Raw genomic sequence first — 20399 nt, 5'->3', positions numbered from 1 at the left:
GTCAGTCTAATCCTAGGGAGTGTGCCTGGGAATGGGCCTGGCAAAGAGTGTACCTGGGAATATTTTTTATAATTAATTCTTGTTGATTTGCAATAAGCATGTTCCCTTAAAGAAATGTAGGATTTCAGGGACGTGCAATACCTTGTTTACAGAAGTACTTTCTAATTTGATCAAAGAAAGAAACACTTACTGGGTCAAGGCAAGATCTACTAATTCCAGTGCAAATTCTAATCTGAATATCACTTAAATTATTACTTATTACTTAAAATCTATTTCAGATAATTTGAACAATTCTACTATGTTCTGGAACAATTAAAATCATTGTGATATCCCAGTTGTACCTCAAGTCTCCCTAAATGCATTTTAGTCAGTTCAACTGAAATCGTCCAACTGCAAGTAAAGACAATATTGTGAAGGATTTACATGAGCAGTTTTGTTTATATTTAAGTCTTATGCAGTAGGGTATCAGAGTTTTAACTTTAATTTTGTGACATGTTGATTTTGAATTGACTTATTTAAGAAGCCCTTTGTTTTTAGTCATATTTCCAATAAGGAGATTCATAAAGTTTGAAAGCCATTGATCTAAAAAAGTTGACTAGACACAAAAACCCTGATTCTTAGTGCATGTAGCTTTTATTTCTGAGCCTATAGCTCATATTTTAATCAGAACCTCCAGACTAAATACCATGCCTATAATTTGGAAAACAGCTTATGTTCTCCCCTGGGGTATGGACCTCTGATAAAAAATACCTTCCTATATACAAACTTTCTATCCTTGCCAAGATTTTACAATGTCAAGTAAACTTTCAATTGAAACAATTCTTCCTGATGATAATATTTTAAGGGAAACTTGGTCTGGCTTTACATCAGATTGTAGTACCATACCAGTGGCTTTGTTGGTAACAAATTATATTATCAGTGCCTTGGACATAAAGCAGCATGTGTTGCCCTTTTTGTTAATTTGTCCAAGTCATTTCTTTCTGTCAAACATGAGTTGCTAATGGATAGACTTACTGATTTTGGTGTAGGTGACAGTGCTTTAGAGTGGTTTATGAATTACCTTTATAAAAAATACTGGAAAGGACATGTTTACAGTAAATGTGACACAATGATACAATAGCCTACACAATAGCATACTCTCTGAGTCAAGATAGGAATGAGCTCTGGATTGCCATTCAACAGCTACAGGCTTTAATGTATGGTCTGAAGTTTTTTCTTAATGCTAAGAAAACCAAATTTATGATCTTTTCCAGAGCTTGTTTCCAGATTATTCTTGGTATTGGAATTCATACCTTAGAAGGAGATGAAAGAGTGTTGTCCTACACGTACTTGGATATTTGCTTGGATGACAGGCACTCATTTAGAATACATATTGCAAATCTAGTAAGAAAGTTAAGGTTAGAATTCAAATTCACGTTCAAAGTTCAAAGTTTTATTTGTCAGGTACATAGTCATACATGGTTTAACTCACAGTGAAATGCTTTGGTAACTGCTCTGTTCGAGCTGAGGAAAGATACAGGGAACTATAGGGAAATGGATGTGGTTTGAAAAGTTTGGGCTTTTATTCTTGTAAGGTTGGGTTTTTATTATTGTAATAGGACCTGCCTGAATTTAGCAGTTTGTAAAACACTTGTACAAGTTAAATTCTGTTTTAGACTATGGTGACTCCTTTGCAATTTGCTGCATGGAGCCTGTGTATGACATTTCCCTGTGTTTTATATCTAATTGATAGTCTCAAACACATCATGAAGGAGACAGCAGCACTAATATATTTTTATTTACAAAGCCAGGCAAACCTTTCTATCATGTATCAACAGTCGCTGTGATCACTTTTCTAGAAGTCTGCTCTAAAAAGTACCCAAGATTAGTTCAAAATTATGCAGTTGTCTTGGAATAACCTTCAGAACATATTGCATCTTAATGATTTTGTCTCTCTGAGTTTAAGGCTCTTTTAAAAACTATAACTGAAGAGTGCAATTGCTATTCATAAGATGGATTTTATGTTTTGTATTCAGTGACTATTGTTCTTTGTTTTGAATGTGATTTACCTAAATTATCTTAAGTCTGGTTTTTGGTTGATTTTAAAATTCTTGTAATTGGAAATTGTGGGCTATCTTAGCCAGGTGTCCCTGAAAAAATAGTTTTTAATCTCAAGGAACCTCCTGGATAAATAAAGGTTAAATTAAAAAATAAATAAATGGGGAAAAGCCACGGATATGTGATGCTGCTTTGTTTCAAATGAGCATGACTTGATTTGAAACCTTTGTATGCTTTTTTGGGTTTTACCTTGCAACTGAGAATATTGTATTCAAAGCATAAGTTGTTTCTCTGTTGCTTAAATATAGTTCAGTTAAAATATTTTTTAGATTACAATTTTCCAGAACTAAGTAAAGTTTCTATGAATCCAATGCCCATATTGCATTTCAAGCGTATTCATAAAGATGTCATTTTTGTGGTGTTAGGTGCATTTATGAATCAAGTTTCATTTGGAATAGTGAGTAACAAACTGATATTGTTGATGTCAACACTTCTGTATGTAATTATAATAATTTATATACATTTATGGGGCCTTATGTCAAGCACTATTATGAATAACTTTGTGAATACATTTTATAACGTATAGAAAGAATTTAAAGTTTTAATGAATCACTATAGCATAAACCACTTCAGATATTTTTTAGGTCTGTGTTTAAATGAAATACGTTGTTGCCTATTGCAATATAGTTTGCATCTTGTGAGCAGAAATTTGCTTTTTGACTCAAACATTTTTTTTTGTAAACTACTTTATTAAATTGTAATTAATTTTTAAAAATCATTGGGAAAAAAACAGCTTAATTCACATTTCTGTTCCCTTCAGCCTAAAGATGAACTGAAAGGGACTTTTTTTTTTCTCCAGTGAGCTCATCAATATGTCAGCTCCCTGTGCGGAATGACCCTGATTGCATCTCTCAGAGTGATTAGTACAGCCAGCATGCTATGAAAATACTAGTTCTCCACTCACAAATAGCCCGAAATGTGATTTTTCGTTCTATCAGTTTAAACTTAGAAAACTCTAAAACGACTTAAATTGAATCAGACATAATGCATTCAGTGCAGGTTCCCAAAGTGTCCTGCCGACCTACTGTACATCTAGATCGACATAATTGCAATCATTGGTGAAGAAAGAAAGAAAGAGCTGGGAGTGACCCCATGCCTTTTGAAGGAAGAAAGAGCATAATGGTAGTGCTCCCACTGGTTGAGTCACTGCTCCATTAGCCCTCACATTAGAGGGAGCATACAGCTTTTCTCTACCCATCATGCATCTTTCTTGTCATGCCAATATAATATGGCAACATTTTTTTCCTGTTTTATCTTTATTTTCTTACAAACCAAATAAACAAGACTAGTATGTATTATACTTCCACAAGCAATATGAGGAACTTTGAAAAAGGAGGGCAAGTGTGTGGGTGCACATGCACACACACACACGCGCGCGCGCGCACGCACGCACCTGCACAAACACACACACACACACACACACACACACACACACACACACACACACACACACAGAGTATTTACTGTAAGTCAGCTCAGGGTGCATTTTCCGTGCCACACTCATTTCTCTGAAGCATTTAATGACAGTTTACAGGTAGTTCAAACTTGCAAACATATCTTGCCCTTTAAACAAAAGGCAAAACAATAATTTGAATGAATTGAGGCAATTTAGCCAGAGAATGGCTAATCAGAATGTATTCTACTTGAGCGGGCTGTGGGGAAGCCATGTTGGAGAGGAGGCGATAGGCACATGCTGAAGCAAGCAGTCCTCCTGCTGGTTTCTCCACTCAGCCTCTATTGGTCCCACCAACATGCAGCCAAACAAGAGCCAATCAAAACATTCCATCCATCCCCACAAAAAGCCACTCTTTCATAACACAATTTACAAACATCAATAAAGCTGTTTTTTGGTGGATTTGAAATACTATTTAATACTTTTGAACAGTTGTTATTGGTTTTGTTTAGATTTTTTTGTTGTATTAGATTATAATAATTTTTTTAGCAATCAAGAAATTGAGAAAGCAATAATCTGATGAAGAACAACTTTCAGAAATTCAGCAGTATGTTTAAAAATGGAAGCTAAATGCCTAAACCACTTCAGAGAGACAAAATCAATGCCACAGAGCTTCAAATTGGCTCCTCTCTGAGACTCGGCTGCGTTCAGGCGGCCCAAGCAAAAGCCTTAATTAATTTTTGACTGACCATCGGCCCCTCACGGGGCGGCACTAATCGCCAACCCATTAAGCCCGGCAGACATGCGCTCTGCTTGTGCAGGGAGGCGAGGGCCAGAGAGAGGCGGGCAGCAGCAGCAGTGCCAGCCTGGCCTCTGAAAGCCTGGCTCTGGCCAGGACTCTCGTCCATCTGCACCTCTGAAGGCATGCCCTCTCCAGACACAGCCCCGTGAGAGCAGGCACCATCAGATAAAAATATCTCCCTCTGCACCATTTGTTTGCCTTTTTCCTGTCACAGTTGCACAATATATTTATTCATAACGGCAGCGAGTTTGAGAGCTCAATTCCCTTGTGAAGTTGAAAGTCCAAATGATGTGATAGGCAGCAGGGTGAGGAGGAGGAATTTTGGGCTTTAGCTGTTTCTTATAGCAAAACAAACAACTAAGTGAGACTTTGGTTGTGTGAATTTATAAGGATATAGGCTAAAGAATGTTCTTGCGCAGCTTATTATGAACCTATACTTTTACAAGACCAAGTTCTCATGCCTTTTAGGTACACATGATGAAACTCTCAGCAATTAGATAATGTAACTGTCCACATTTGTATGAAAGATTCTCATTAAGTATCGTTCTCATTACTGTGCACAAATACTCATCCTTTTTCATCCTTTTTTATTTTTAAAACCTGTAGCTTCAGTCACCGTGGAGGACTTCCAGATCCGACCTCACACTCTCTTCGTCCACTCGTATCGGGCGCCAGCATTTTGTGACCACTGTGGAGAGATGCTGTGGGGGCTAGTTCGGCAAGGTCTCAAGTGTGAAGGTAAGAGGGCTCACGAAACTACCTACAAAAACTTTATAGAAGACTTTGTAAGGAAAACTTCACCAAGAAACACTAGCATAGCATAAAAGTTAATGAATGCTTCAGGAGACCATTTCACATTAGCCTATATAATGCCTTATAAAACCATAAGAACAACACAAGTAAGTAAGGTTTATTTATAAAGCACTCTTTAAACAATTTGCATTGACCAAAGTGCTGTACATAGAATCAGCATACTTACTACATGAGAAAACACAACAAAAACAGATACAAAAACAGAAGTAAAACACTTACAATGAAGTAGAACACAAAATGAAAAAATGAATAAAAACACAAATAAGCAGATGAGTAACAAAAATTACAAATGAATACAACTGGATCACCTGCATGTTGTCTTCTATTTTCATTACATTTTGGATTAAGGATGTGGGCTGAACTATCACAAGCGATGTGCTTTTAAGATCCCAAACAACTGCAGTGGTATTCGGAAACGGCGGCTGTCCAACGTGTCCCTTACAGGCCTGACTAATACCCGCTCTGTGTCAGCTGAACCCTCACCCACCACCTCCGATGAAGCCTTACTGGTAAGTCTCAACTGTTAGCATTCCAGTCCTTTGCCCCAGATGTGACAAGAGTTGTTCAGCAGGCTTTATCTACCACATCTGTAGAGTGGTCAATTATCAATGAAAATAATTTCCAAATGTTTTCTTGAAAGGACTTAAAATATGGAAATCCATTGTCTTAATACTGAAAGGCAGTTATTTAAGATTAGATGGACAAATGCTGGGATATTGCTTTAAGAACCTATAGAAATGGATATTTCTCTAGCTAGTTAAAGTGTTCCTCAATTTAGCATTTAGTTGAATGTCCAAAAAGACCCAAACTTTGGTACATGTTGCCTGCATTTAATTTACACAGAATGTCCAAGTTAACAGTGTTCTCCCTGTCTTATTTTCTTTGTTTTGTCTAGTCTCCTGTCAGTCCCAGCATTGAGGTAAGTATTGCCTTTCCAGTGGAAAAACCTTACATCTTACCTCACCTTATCTTATTGTCTAAAAAAACTTTATATTGTACATATAATTTTTAATACGACCTATTGCCGATATTAAGGATAAATGTGTCATTTCAAAATTGCGGTTCTACCTTCAAATATGTATTATCATGTGTGCTGCTTCACCTATGTCTAGGTGGTAAAAGGCGTCAGGTACCATCATATGAGGTATATAATATGATTCTATTTGAGACTGCAAGAAACATGACACATCAGATGAGACTCCAAAAAAGCTTTCATAAAAGGTGCAGTAACAACATAAACATTCCCTGTGACGTTTTGAAGTATTTAAACAGTTTTTGCTGCAGTCATCATGTGGCAAGCTTCAAATCCCTCTTTCCCAAAGGTTGAGACATTTTATCCTGACACCAGAAATGCTGTGATACACACTCAAGTTTGTTTAAAGGAAACTGTTAATCGACTGTTGACTGCAAAAACCAACATCTGCTGACTGTGCCCAGTTTACCTCACAGATGACAGACTGGAGCAGGTGAGGCATGGCCAAGCCTCAGATGATACTGCCCAAAAAATTACTTTATATCAAACTACACTACATCAACTTACTGCACATAAATGCAACACGTATGCAGCTGCAGGTCTGTTGGCTGTAGTAGCATTTGTAAGAAAATGTGACCTCAGCTCAAAAAAACCTGTTTAGGGATAAATTAAAAAACATTAATTACAAAAAGAAGGCAACAGATGGTAAAACAACTGGTAAGATGGTTACAATTATTTTTGAATAGACTAGATTAAGGTAAGATAATCTTCAGTGACTTTGTTAAATTCAACTCAGTGTAGCAGTAAACTGAGGCCAGAAATGGTTCCTAATCCACAAATCCTCATACTCATAAATTGAGGATATTTTTAAACATAAACACAGGAAAACCAGTATAAAATTTTGGAATCTTTTCAGGGACTGCAAAGCACCAGAACATATTTAATAACAGTGTATTATACTTGTGATATGGCTACAGACCAGTTACACTATTATAAAGATATCTATTTTCCCTGTTTGCCACTGTGACAGAGTTAGGATGTAGTGACTATCTTTAGATTAGATAGTGCAGGCATCTCTTCTCCAGAACCTAAAAACTAAATTTAGATGCAACTTGCAGGTACCTCAGATTGGAGAGTCTTAGCATCTAAGACAAGTGCAACATTTAAATGTGAGAAAATTCAGCAACATTACTGCTCCACAGAGAAGTTTAGTTGAGCATACCTGGGTCATTCTTTTTCTAGAGCATTCCTTCCCTCTGCATTTATGGCACCTTGCAAAACATGGACCAGAATAAACTGGAGCTGTCAGACAAACCAGAACTGGCAGCAGCCAGAGCAATATGAAACAAATGATGCAAACCACCCCCTCCATAACACTGTGTATATATAGTGGAGGCTGGCTTCTGCATCACCCTTACAGCCAGAAAGCTATGAAATAGTTGTGCATGGCACACAAACTATAATGTGCACAGTTGTTTTTCATGTGTATATGTCACAGGTGTATGTAGGAAGAGGTTTATATGATAAGAAGATTTCTCAAGTTGGGGTTAATAAAGGTAATTTAAGAATTAGTCTAATGAACACATTGTTCATAAGATCATCTGCCCTCCTCCATTAAGCTGCTTAAGACCATTGGCCAAGTATATATCATGAAGATGAAGGAGTGTATTGACTGCTCGCTTTCCTCCGAGTGCAGTGAGCAGTTGATTTGGCACACCTGCATGATGTCAGGTCTATTCTCAACAGGTGGTAAGACATCTGCACGTCTGCCAATCAGCAGCACATTAAAAAGCAGCTTGATGTGAAAACGGGTTGTTCTGAAATGAATGCAAATGTAGCGCCAGCCTCCCACAAGCTCATTTTCCTAGCAAAACATTCTTGTTTGCTCCTTCAAGAATGTGCTCATATTCACAAGACCCTAGGTGCCCTAGGTGTGTTACAGCTGTCTAAAATCAATGAAGCATTCAAAAAAAAATCTGCATTTTATGCAGCAAATACAGATGCTCCAATAAATCACCAGTATTAAGTGAAAAATAGTTGGAGCGTAGGTCTCTCCTCTAGGTTAGGAGAGGACCAGACTCCAAAGTACTCTGTGGTGTTAAATAACACAGGCAATTTTGTGTCTATGGCAAAAGTTCACTGGATTTGAACAAATGCATCTGTGGGCAAAGCAAGTTATCAGCACTTACTGACCTCAGTCATGGAAACAGAATGTCATGTAGCTGAGAGCAGGCAGCAGGCGCTCGGGCTAGTGCACCGAGACCCACGGTCCTCCTCAGCCTCCATGTTGCTTCCGCTCAGCAGAAGAGCCAGGCAGACATGTTCACGGGAAGGGGCCGCTCCAACTCCCAGTCCTACATTGGGCGTCCCATCGAGCTTGACAAGATCCTGCTGTCTAAAGTCAAGGTGCCACACACATTTGTCATCCACTCCTACACGCGCCCCACTGTCTGCCAGCACTGCAAGAAGCTCCTGAAGGGTCTTTTCCGCCAGGGCCTGCAGTGCAAAGGTAAGAGCTCCTGCTTCCCATTTTAAACTTGCCAGGGCCAAAGGGGCCATTTGCTAACTTTAATTGCTCTTTTAAGGTATATTACTCACTGCCAGTGTAAAGCATTTGCTTTAAAAGACTGTGGTATGAAATATGGCGTATGTAACAAAGTGAGGCAGAATGCAAGTACTGAGATGCATGACGTATTATGAGCCAGTTCATGCTCAGGTAATAATCATCAAAGGTCGAAAGACTGAATGAGAATGCAAAATAAGAAATATAAACAAAAATGAGATACTAAACCAAAGAACAGGTATGTCAAGAAAATAAATGCAAAACTAAAACTGATATCAGGAACAGGGTGACCAAAATTAGAGAGAACACAACAGACAAAGAACATAAGATTAATAGGGAACTGGGAACTAGATATGATAAAAAGACTAACAGAAGAACCAGGCTAAGTACAGGATGACGGAATGGACTAGGCGAATGACAGATAGGCTATATGGAAGCGCTAAGTTAATACAGGATACTTGGGAGCTAACTATGGTAACGATAAAATAGGTAACTGAAACATGAGTAAAGACTGGGACAGGATGTAGGAAAGGAGAAGGCTAGGAACAGAGCTAAAAACATATAAGAATTTGAACTAAATAAGACAGAATAACATAACTCTTAAGAGATAGAAAACGAACAGTATGAGAAACAACGAAACAAAAAGAATCAACAAGAGACTAGACCAAAAATGACCAGTTGTGAAGGGCAATGACCATTACAAGATGGAGGTAACATAGGGCTTAAATACATAACCTAACAAAGGACATCAAGGAACAGGTGATAACAATAAAAGGAGGAGAAGAGAAACGGAGACCAGGAACTGAACAAAACACAAGGATACCTGGCAGGATACCAAGGGAAGCGCGATGCTAGAGGAGAGGAATCGTGACAACATTGCCCACATTCTATCCCAAATCCCTCATTGTTACCCTTTATGTAACAATGAGTAATTGCAATATTTATTGTAATTATTCACATAAATATTTGTTAATTATTGCCAGAATGTAAGGAGTTTGCACTTAAGCTTTTCACCCACCTAACTCCCATGTAAGTGCGATGTGACAATAAAATGGGTTTGCTTTGAGTTGATATATGCACTGGATGGGGCATTACATTAATGCTGTACAGTGTTGAGGTTTTTGTGTGCATATCACACAAGGCCAGAAGTGGAGCTGGGCTTCTGTGATGATAGGTAAAGGTATGCAGTGTGTCAGGCAGTAGCGGGCTGGCTGATGGCTGATAGAAACAGCTTTAATGTGCTTCTGCAATGTGCGAGGTCTCAGCTTGTCAGCCAGTAGCACACCACACGCTCAAGCAAGAGTGCCAGGTCTCTCTCTCTCTCTCTTTTTCTCTCTTTCTCTCTCTCTCTCTCTCTCTCTTTCTCTATATCTATCTATCTTTGCCACATTTTCTCATCTCCCTTTTCCCTCTAACACGGTTTCAGATTGCAAATTCAACTGCCACAAACGATGTGCACCCAAAGTGGCAAACAACTGTCTCGGAGAGGTGTCAAGAAATGGAGGCAAGTCTAACTTTGGAGTCTCTACCAGCTTCTTAATGTCACAATCAACAGCACTGCATTTTTCACCAAAACAATAATATTTATCCTGCTGAGCATTTAAAATGCTGCTTTGGTATATACAACCTTGGCTTTGCATAAAACAGTCTAGCAAACAATTAAATCTGTACTAATGTGGGTGCACTGGTCATAATCTTTTTTTTTGGTATATTTGGTGGTGGGGTTATTATAAATAATAGAGGAAAGGATCAGTGTTGGAAGAGAGATTGCATGGCAACATGTATGGATTTGCAGTGCTATACTAATTTATAGCTTTGCCTCATTTTAAAATTTGGATTGTTTTGCAGTCTGTTATTTTTATGGCACATCTCATATAATTTCTAATTATGTTAAAGTGATTACATGTTATTGTCTGTGCTTCTGCTTTTATTTTCTTCTCCTCTCCTCTCCAAGACCTGTTCAGCCCTGGTGCTGAGTCTGATGTTGTGATGGAGGTGGGCTGTGATGACCATGATGCTGAGAGGAGCAGTCCTCTCATTGATGACATGGAGGAGTCCTTGGTGGCTGACTCAGCCACCCTGCTGGAAGCAGGCCATGGTGAACTCACAGATTTTCATGATCCAGACCCAGATGAATCCAACAGAATCATCAGGTAGTCCCAGTCACAGCATAGTATTCACTAATACTAGCCCAAAAAGTATTATTATTAATTTTTTATTCTTATTAATCTTTAATGCAAAAGTAATACAAAATTGATGGAAGTAAAAATGACTTGTACATATATAAAATATATAAGTATATATAAGTATAAATGATAAGATATTCAAAAATTATGAGCTTCACATCTTCACAACTCTTAAATGCCCTAAAAATACAATAAGTCATCAAATAATTGTACAATTAAAACGATGTACAAGGCCACTGACGAATCTCAGGATTAGACAGGAAGAGCATGCCTGTGCTCACCTACAAGCATGCAGAGGTATTGTGGCATCTCGTGTGACTTCATGTATTTGGAAGTCCGTGCACCAGCAACAACATCCCACTTATGCGAGTGGTCCAGTCGGTGAGGCACACCAAGCGGAAGAGCAGCAATGTCATGAAGGAGGGCTGGCTTGTGCACTTCACCAGCAAGGATACACTGGTGAGAGATCTGACACCCTGTGTGCTCCACACTATCTATCCCATTCTACCATACACATACATATAAAGTAATATGCCAACATCCAGTAAATGCTGTTTCAGCCAGTTACTGGTGCTAAATTAAAGCACTTTAGGGTATTAATGGAAGTTTTTTTTTTTTTAAATTTATTTAGTAGGTGCTTCTTAGTTTTATAAGTTAAAAGCTGATATGGGAGCTTTTTAAGATAAAATGAAATATTTTTGTGCAAAAAGAATGCTATTAACCTCCTTTCACAGAGTTGAGAGATTATTTGAAAGAGTGAAAGATGGCATTTTCCCATGAAGATGATTCTAACACTGTGATAATGGACAACCATCCTATTATTTTAAACCAGCGAAAGAGGCATTACTGGAGATTGGACAGCAAGTACATCACCCTCTTCCAAAATGATACTGGAAGCAAGTACTATAAGGCAGGTCCAATCAATCGGTCAACAAACACATAAACATAAGATATTAAATTACTTGTTTTACTTTCCAACCACATTATCTAATCTATATGGATGGATTGCATGACTAATTAGATTTATTACATAAAAATTAGTCATATCCTTGCCTCTAAATCTAGTACTGTCTAGTAGTCATGTAGACTTTAGGACACGCCATAGTTCCTCTCTTCTGTTCTGACCCACGTTTTGGGTCCCTGGCTCTTTCTGTCCTGCAGGAAATTCCTTTATCTGAGATTCTGTCTCTGGAACCAGCTAAGACTTTCAGCTTGCTTCCTGAAGGGGCCAACACACACTGCTTTGAGATTGCAACTGCATCACTGGTGTACTACGTGGGGGAGAACCTGTCTCGCCTGGACGACTGCACCTCAGGCCGCTGCAACAGCATGCTGGTCAGCGGTGTTGGCCAAGATGTAGCGCACATGTGGGAAATGGCCATCCAGCATGCCCTTATGCCCGTGATCTCCAAGGGCCTGGCACACAGTGGCCGCCACATCCACCATAGTACGGCCTGGACACAAAAACACTTTGGTTTTAATAATATTAATAATTTAATAATATATTGCATGTATAGTTTTATATATGTATACTTTACTTTCCCCACTCACTTAAACTTGCAGGAATATATTGCAGGAACTGTTTAAGCTTATTAACATTTGACACAAAAAGCCTGATTACACAGCCTTCAAGATAATACGAAAAGCAAACTTGCCAAGATTGAGATGGTAAATAATAAGAAACTTACCTGGCCAGAAGTAATGGTGTCAATCAGACTGCTTGGAATCTTTAAGACCCCTCACAGCATCCAAATAAAGCACAGCACATCAGAATGGTGGCTGTGAGCCATATGAGCTGACCTAAGAATGCAGGATTTTTAATATAATACCTGCTCATCTGTTGCTAATCAAGGGACTGTGAACTTGAAGCAACTGTACAAAGTCCCATTTGTATTCCACAGCTCAGTAAGGAAAGGACTTGATATAGTGATTTATTTGTAGAGTCAGTTTGCATGTTGTTTTTTAGTGTGTCAAGTCATGTTGATGCCAATGGCCAAAAACAGATAAATTATGTGCGGTTCCACAGTTGAAACTAAGCACAATTATAATATCACTTTTTTCTTGCACCAACAGAAGATGTCTCCATCAGCATCTCTGTATCCAACTGCCAGATTCAGGAGAATGTGGTAAATATGGATTTATCATATTAATCACGACAATTTGTAAACAACATAATTTAAAAACAAAGAAATCAAACCTGGTCCTTGTGTACTGCACCAAAGGTTCCTTTCCCCTTTGATTGTAACCTTGTTTTAATGTATGTGGTAACAATCATATTTGACCTTTGAGGATTAACAATAAATAAATAAAAGAATTTAAGAACTGACCTAGACTATCTGTGCTGTACAAAAGCTGGTTTTAAAAAGCACAGAGTACAGTTTTAAAGCCAGAAAGCATATGTCTTCACTTGAAAAGAATTACGGTTTATGGAAAATTGAACAGTAATTGTTATATGTCCTTTCAAGAAAATGTCATTTGTGGAGAACAAAATGACAAATATTTTAGGACTGTTGCTTTAATGCATTGTCTTAAAACCAAAATGCTAAGGCTTTTTTTTTTTTTTTTTTTTTTGCCATTTTGAGCTGTGGTTCTGTTAAATTCAGTGCTTGCCCATACCCGTAGCCTTGTGTTTCTGTGTGATATAAATGCTCAGTAGCTCTGTTGGAGATTATTTGTGATTACCTGCTTGGCCATGGGATTGCCATAGTTACCCGAGCTTCTCTGACAGCCCTAGCAGGATGCAATAATATCTCTCTGTGTGACTGGTCTTAATTCAGCAGCTGTAACAGCACAAAATCCACAGACTAGATCAGACGAAGTAAAATATTGCAGGCAGTAATTCCAAACTTTGTCTATACATATTTATTTGTCAGTCATGTTTTGCTTTTTTCTTCTTTTGCAGGACATTAGCACAATATATCAGATTTTCCCTGATGAAGTTCTTGGATCTGGCCAATTTGGCATTGTCTATGGGGGTAATTAAATGATACGTAATGATACTGTGCTTCCAGTGGTTTTGAATCTTTTTAAAGTTATATTATGTATCTGTATATAGTATGCATCTGAAAATTGTATTTTGTGTCTGCAGGCAAGCACAGAAAAACAGGCAGAGATGTTGCCATCAAGATCATAGATAAACTCCGTTTTCCCACCAAACAAGAAAGCCAACTACGCAATGAAGTTGCCATCCTTCAGGTGAACAATCCAAAGGTTCCAGATTGTAGTTACAGAGCTGTAATTTTCTAAGTTTCAAATGAGCCTGTAGAAATACACAGACCAATAAGATGTGGTGAATATCAGTACTGTCTATAGTATTTAGTGAGATTTACATCTGTCATTTCCAGAACCTTCACCACCCTGGAGTCGTGAACCTAGAGTGCATGTTTGAGACGCCAGAGCGTGTGTTTGTTGTCATGGAGAAGCTCCATGGTGACATGCTTGAGATGATACTTTCTAGTGAGAAGGGGAGGCTGCCAGAACGTATCACGAAGTTCCTCGTCACACAGGTAGGTCTCACACTTGCACATACCAGTCATTCATGCTTGACCTAGGCATGGCAGACTACATACACTGTGGCAAGTGAACAGTCACAGGAAAATCAACACTTTTCTCATATTAAAGTATATATCTTTGACAATGGGCTTTTGCTTGTACTTTGCAATATTCTGTGGTTTTAACATCTAATCTTATGACCGCCAATGTAATGTGTGATGTTCTGTGCTGAAGCACATTTTGGCTTATATTTGGTCAGATCCTCATTGCACTTCGCCATCTTCACTTCAAAAACATTGTACATTGTGACCTGAAACCTGAGAATGTCCTGCTGGCATCTGCTGACTCCTTCCCACAGGTGAGTGGACTACTGCTGGAATACATTGGCTGCTAAAAACCAAGCCTGTATAAAGGAAGAAATGGTAAAATAAACATGAATTAATCTGCTTTTCCAAAAGCAAAAGAATAACAATAAGAGATGGTAATTACAGTTTCTCCTGTGCTCAGCACAGTGTGTTTTTGTGTGTAGTATGTTTGTATGTGTGTGCATGTGTATATGTGTGCATGCACGCGCGCGTGTGTGTGTGTGTGTGTGTGTGTGTGTGTGTATGTACATTTCTGTAGTGAAAGACTGCTAAATTATCTCCCCATTGTTTCAGCCATCTAAAGCTTGTTCTGGAATCGTTCAAGCAGAATGATGACTCACAGTGTTTGGGCATGAGCAAATGTCTCCAAGGAATACTAACTAAATCACATTTGCGTTATTTACCACAAATATTTTCCAGAAGGGGAAAGGGAGTAGAACAAGAATAGCTGTCATCTGAACAGGTTTTGGCCTGCCATGCCCTCAAATTCCATTTCTTCCCTCTGCAAAGTAAATGTTTTAAAAGTGAAGGGGAGATCAGCGGGGGAGCCCACTGTAACTGCTTTTAACTGCGTGATAATTTCATTCGAGTTTAGTCTGCTTCTGGCAACTGCTCATTATGGTGTCTGTTGTGGAAAAGGAGGTTTGGGGTGGAGGGGGGCAGGGGATAATGGATGCTATTTGTTGCGCCCCAGTCAAGTAAATGAATTGTCTGCTTCCAGCAATGGGGCTCTCGCTTAATGCTCACTGATCATTCACCCAATCTTCCACAGGTGAAACTTTGTGATTTTGGCTTCGCTCGGATCATCGGTGAGAAGTCATTCAGGCGCTCTGTGGTGGGCACGCCAGCCTATCTGGCCCCAGAGGTGCTCAGGAACAAGGGCTACAACCGCTCGCTTGACATGTGGTCAGTGGGAGTCATTATCTACGTCAGCCTCAGCGGTACCTTCCCGTTCAATGAGGATGAGGACATCCACGACCAGATCCAGAATGCTGCCTTCATGTATCCGCCCAACCCATGGAAGAAGGTGACCCAAGAAGGTAAGCACCAAGGCAGGCCCGAGTCTGATGTGTCAGTAAAAGTGGTCTAGAGGCAATGCACAAATAAGTGCTTATCGAAGTGTATTAGTGCATTTAAAAGATTTTATACAAAAGGGTGTATCATTATTCGTTAAAGAGAAAAACAGGGAGGTAATTGTAACCTCATATGCTAAACTCACATGAGGCTGTAATGGTAAACCAATCGAATGTGCAAAGAACAAACTAGGGATTCTGCTCAGTTCTTCATTAAGTGGACAACAGTAAACATGTTACTAGCCAGGCACTTGAATAAGAAAGTAAATGTAGGTCATGTAGGTCAGTGCAGAAATGTAGGTCACCTACATACCCCCTACATACTGGTCAGGTGATTAGAAAAATTTAGAGGTCAGCATAATTACTTAGATTAGAATGATCAGACCGAAGCCTGCCACTGAATATTTCACCATCGACTATCTAAATTCTGGGCTGGACTGAGAACTGAAGTCCATCCCCCACCTCTCAGTAAAAACATTTCAAATGACATTCCTGAGCAATAGCTGTCGCAGAAGGGAAATGCATTTGATTCGCAGCATGAGGACTGACTTCAAGACAGCGCATTTACAATGCGTTCCACTTCTGCACACAGCTAACAGTTAGATTAATATACAAAACCACTTGTCTGTTAGATCTGCTATTAGTATTACCAGTTCCCCTCAGTGTTAAATAGTTGTGCTTGTTATATAATCTAATATCTTTAATCACTTTATGATTGTATAGTACATGCTTGTGCTGCTGCCATAGTAATTAGCTCTTTAATTAATACAGCAACCATCTTGGATTAATCAATCCAAAAGGTTGTGGTACTGTAGTCTGGGATGGTTTACAAATTTTGTATTTTGGCATGCAATTAAAACATTCCTAGCAATGTGAACTATTTTATTATAGGAAAAAGTGATTTCACCTACCCGAGTACTAATAATGTAAACACCCAGTAATGATAAATAATTCAGTAATAATGTAAACACTCAAATCAACCTCACTATTTCTAATCAGATACTTATTGAATAGATTTTAAGCACACTGCTCAGTGTAGTAAGCAAAGATACAAGTAGATGAAGAAACTGCAAATCACAGCAGGTTAACGCAAACAGAAATTTAAACTGGTCAGGTGATTAAATAATGAAATGGTAATGAAGTCAACCCTAGGCAGCTATTTGAACCATTTAAGTATCGAGGCATCAACTATCCAATATGAATTTGGCTTTACTATGCTAGTGATCTGAATGAAGAGTTTCAGGACAAACTACTTTAATTGACTTTGTAAGCTTTGTCTTAAAATATATATAAATCTAAGATTTGTCAGGATACTTTTTAAAATTAATTAATTAAGTTAATTAATTGATTATATAAACTGGATTTTGGGTGATTACATGTTAGCTCCCTTCTTTAATTAAGATGCCTACTTTTTGCAGGCTGTTTTTAAACAGCAAAAATTAATTACATACCAGTTATTTATTTATATACTTTAGTATAGTTCATGTCAAATAATTTTCATTGTAATAGGGATTTTCTTAAGTTGTTTCTAATTGGATGTTTCTTAGGTTGTGGGAGATAATGTACTTTATGTTTGCAGTTTGAAGTAATAAAACTCAGCAGCCTTTAATCAAATCCTTGAAAATGTTTGCTTCAAACCTATAGAAAAAGCATGCATCATTTGCAAATTCCTACTGGTTTTGCTCAAATTTTAAGTGATTTTAAAAACATTTCTAATAATGGCATATTTCCTGTTTTGTAATATAAAAATAAACGTTTGAGAGCATAAGGACACTCAGCATGTCAGTGATGTTTTGAATGTCTTTAAAATTATTGAAAATATATCCAACTGTTATATACTTACTGAGCTGATGGCAACTCTAGCCAGTGTTCTGTCAAAAGAAAACTCATCAGATGAGAGAGAAGGAGAGTGAGAGAAGCAAAAGTGTGGGGGAGGAAGGGGAGGATACGGAGAGCAGTAGTAAGGGTGAAACATGAAGAAAGATGGCACTGAATGCATGGTCCATTTTGTCACAGGCCATTCATGTGAGTAACACCCACCAATCCCTCACCCCAGGGTTGGGGTCAGGGGTGGGGCTTAGGGGTTGCATCTTGAGCTTAAGAACTCTTGGCAACTCTCAGAGCTCTGTGACCCCTGAAATAATGTTAACATGATGTTGGTTTTGCTCATTATCCCCTCGGAACTCCAAATCCCTCAGCTGGCCCACCACGGCCCTAGCCGCTGACAGCCTGCTTTTGTTGTTCCAGCAATTGACCTCATTAATAACCTCCTGCAAGTCAAAATGAGGAAGCGTTACAGCGTGGACAAGTCCCTCAGTCATCCCTGGCTCCAGGTCAGTCACCATTTCCCTTTCTTTACACCCACTACATATTACCTCTGCAAAAAAGAGTTTTGCAAAACCAAAACTTCCCACAGCTTCCAACTTTTTGTCCATTTGTTATAATCAGAGCTAATCAAGGTGACAGTAACTGTTATGAGATAAAACTCGTTTTCTTGTTTGCTGACATGGATATAATGTTTGGTAATGTGGCCAATTGACAAATATTCATGATCAGTATACCTAGATTGCAACATATGTGTTAGTGAAATTAAAGGACAACTCTGAACTTCTTAAAACAAACGAATATTTCAAATGTTTAATATGCAATAAACATGTTTCCACACTTCTGAAGTGAAACGGATTTTTCTGCTCTCACAAACCAATCTATTAGTTAAAGGTAATTTTATAGTTGGGTCTGTGGTGGGTTGTGAGTCAATGGTGGGTTGGGAGTGGTCTGCTACTCTAACATCTATACCACAGTAGTCCTCTGGTTAGACTAGAGAATTCCTAAGCAGAACTTGATAATTATAGGTTATAGACTGAACACTTACAAAGTGTACCTACATGATAGAATCTGGTGTGTGCATATTCATCTTATTGTGCTGCCTACATGGAGATAATTAGTTTTGTCAATGTTTCACAAAGCTTCATTTAGGCCCTTCAGGCTTGGGCAAAATTATAAGCAAGATGGTTTTCACAGACAAATCCAAAAATGCTTGTCATATAAAAAATATACTGTAATGTACTGAGGCAAACTGGTGGAGACCCCCTGATGAGATTATTTGCTAAAATATTAGCATTGTGATGTAGTTAATGAATGGGTTTAAGAGAACAGGCACATTTTAAAAGGTTTTCAATTACATACTTTCCCGGATAGACAGTGCTTACAGTGTTTAGCATATCAATATATTTAATCGACTGAAAACTCAGCAAAAGGAATTTTGGGAGCAAGCTATGAAAAATGTATTTTACCTAATAAGCTTTGCTTGTTTGTTTTTTTTTCTGACAGGACTACCAGATGTGGTTGGACCTGCGTAATCTGGAGTGCAAGATGAAGGAACGATACATCACACACGAAAGTGATGACATGCGTTGGGAGCATTTTGCAGAGCAAAATGGGCTGCAGTACCCCGCCTACTTAGTCAATCCACATGCTGATGTCAGTGAAGAGGTGGGGCCCGAAGAGGCCATAATGAGCACACTAAGTGATAGAGTCAGTGTGCTATGAGTTGCTGCCTGTCCCTTTAAGAGCACAATACTTCAGTCATAACACATAATACACCCAGAACATCACGAGTCCAAAAATTACTTTTCACTGCCATTTTAAAACACCTTTATTGTAAGTTATTTATTTCATTAGAGTAATTTCACCCAGTGCCTAAAGGACATAACTCCACTCCATTATGTTAAAATCACAACCATTCCTGTGCACATTTCCTAAAACATTTTGTTCAAACTTACTACACTGAACAAGGCACATTAAGAACAAATACTACCTAATACTTAATACTACCCAAGAACAAAAATACTTTTTTTTTCAGGAAAAAATAAGAGTAAATGTGTTAACTGTGTATTTTTACTATGACTTGGCACTATACAGTAAGTAAAACTGTAGCAGGAGCAGTATTATTATTTGTGTAATTTCAGTTAAAAACATAATTTATGAGATCTGTGTTGGATAAGAGATATTTCTAAAGCCATCAGAAGTGAATCTGCAGTACAAATTAGTTGGAACTGCCAGAGTGCTGTGGTGACTGTTGGCTTAGTGGAACTATTAGACAAAATGTAAAATCAGAAACTGCTTGCAGCTTTTGTAGTTTTGTGTGGGTTCATATGAGCATTGAGTATATTTTGTTTGTTTGTTTGTTTGTTTGTGTGTGCTTGTGTGTGTGTGTCTGTGTGTGTGTGTGTGTGTGTGTGTGTGTGTGTGTGTGTGTGTGTGTGTGTGTGTGTGTGTGTGTGTGTGTGTGCGCGTGCATTTGAAGGGTTGGGATTTGTGCTCTGTGCAAGTCAACCAGTCTGAAAAGTAACACTGCCTGTGGAGATCTTTTTCTCTTGCCTTCTTCAAAATCAATTTAAATAAAAATAAATAGATAAATAAAAGAAAAATCAAGGATGCTCAATATGTACTTCTTACTTGATGTGATTTCCTATATATATATATATATATATATATATATATATATATATATATTGCCCGAGACATACAGAAACCTTAAACTTAGTGTTCATTAACGTCAATCACAAGTAAGGCTGACCTATTCAAGCTGACGAATTTCATTTATTATTTCTATATTTCATATTTTCGCTATAGCCTACAT

At 38.2% G+C, this 20399-nt stretch overlaps 1 protein-coding gene across 1 annotated transcript in view; it reads left to right on the top strand.

Annotated features, from left to right (window-relative positions):
* Positions 1 to 20186, top strand: part of prkd1 (protein kinase D1) — a 36084-nt gene extending 15898 nt beyond the window's left edge. Inside the window, exons 3-19 of the mRNA XM_027000357.3 lie at positions 4899 to 5030; positions 5454 to 5614; positions 6001 to 6024; positions 8380 to 8587; positions 10068 to 10145; positions 10596 to 10794; positions 11163 to 11286; positions 11660 to 11737; positions 11989 to 12274; positions 12901 to 12953; positions 13730 to 13802; positions 13916 to 14022; positions 14172 to 14333; positions 14579 to 14677; positions 15457 to 15724; positions 18005 to 18090; positions 19088 to 20186. Of these exons, the coding sequence (XP_026856158.2) occupies positions 4899 to 5030; positions 5454 to 5614; positions 6001 to 6024; positions 8380 to 8587; positions 10068 to 10145; positions 10596 to 10794; positions 11163 to 11286; positions 11660 to 11737; positions 11989 to 12274; positions 12901 to 12953; positions 13730 to 13802; positions 13916 to 14022; positions 14172 to 14333; positions 14579 to 14677; positions 15457 to 15724; positions 18005 to 18090; positions 19088 to 19306 (2357 nt within the window). The 3' untranslated portion in view covers positions 19307 to 20186. The remainder of the gene's footprint in view (positions 1 to 4898; positions 5031 to 5453; positions 5615 to 6000; positions 6025 to 8379; positions 8588 to 10067; positions 10146 to 10595; positions 10795 to 11162; positions 11287 to 11659; positions 11738 to 11988; positions 12275 to 12900; positions 12954 to 13729; positions 13803 to 13915; positions 14023 to 14171; positions 14334 to 14578; positions 14678 to 15456; positions 15725 to 18004; positions 18091 to 19087) is intronic.
* Positions 20187 to 20399: the final 213 nt, after the last annotated feature.

The sequence above is a fragment of the Electrophorus electricus genome, chromosome 10 (assembly GCF_041902795.1).
Source record: "Electrophorus electricus isolate QZ-2024a chromosome 10, ASM4190279v1, whole genome shotgun sequence".
Classification (NCBI taxonomy): Eukaryota; Metazoa; Chordata; class Actinopteri; order Gymnotiformes; family Gymnotidae; genus Electrophorus; species Electrophorus electricus.
The sequence above is the reverse complement of the archived record's forward strand: the minus strand, read 5'-3'. Positions and strand labels throughout refer to the sequence as shown.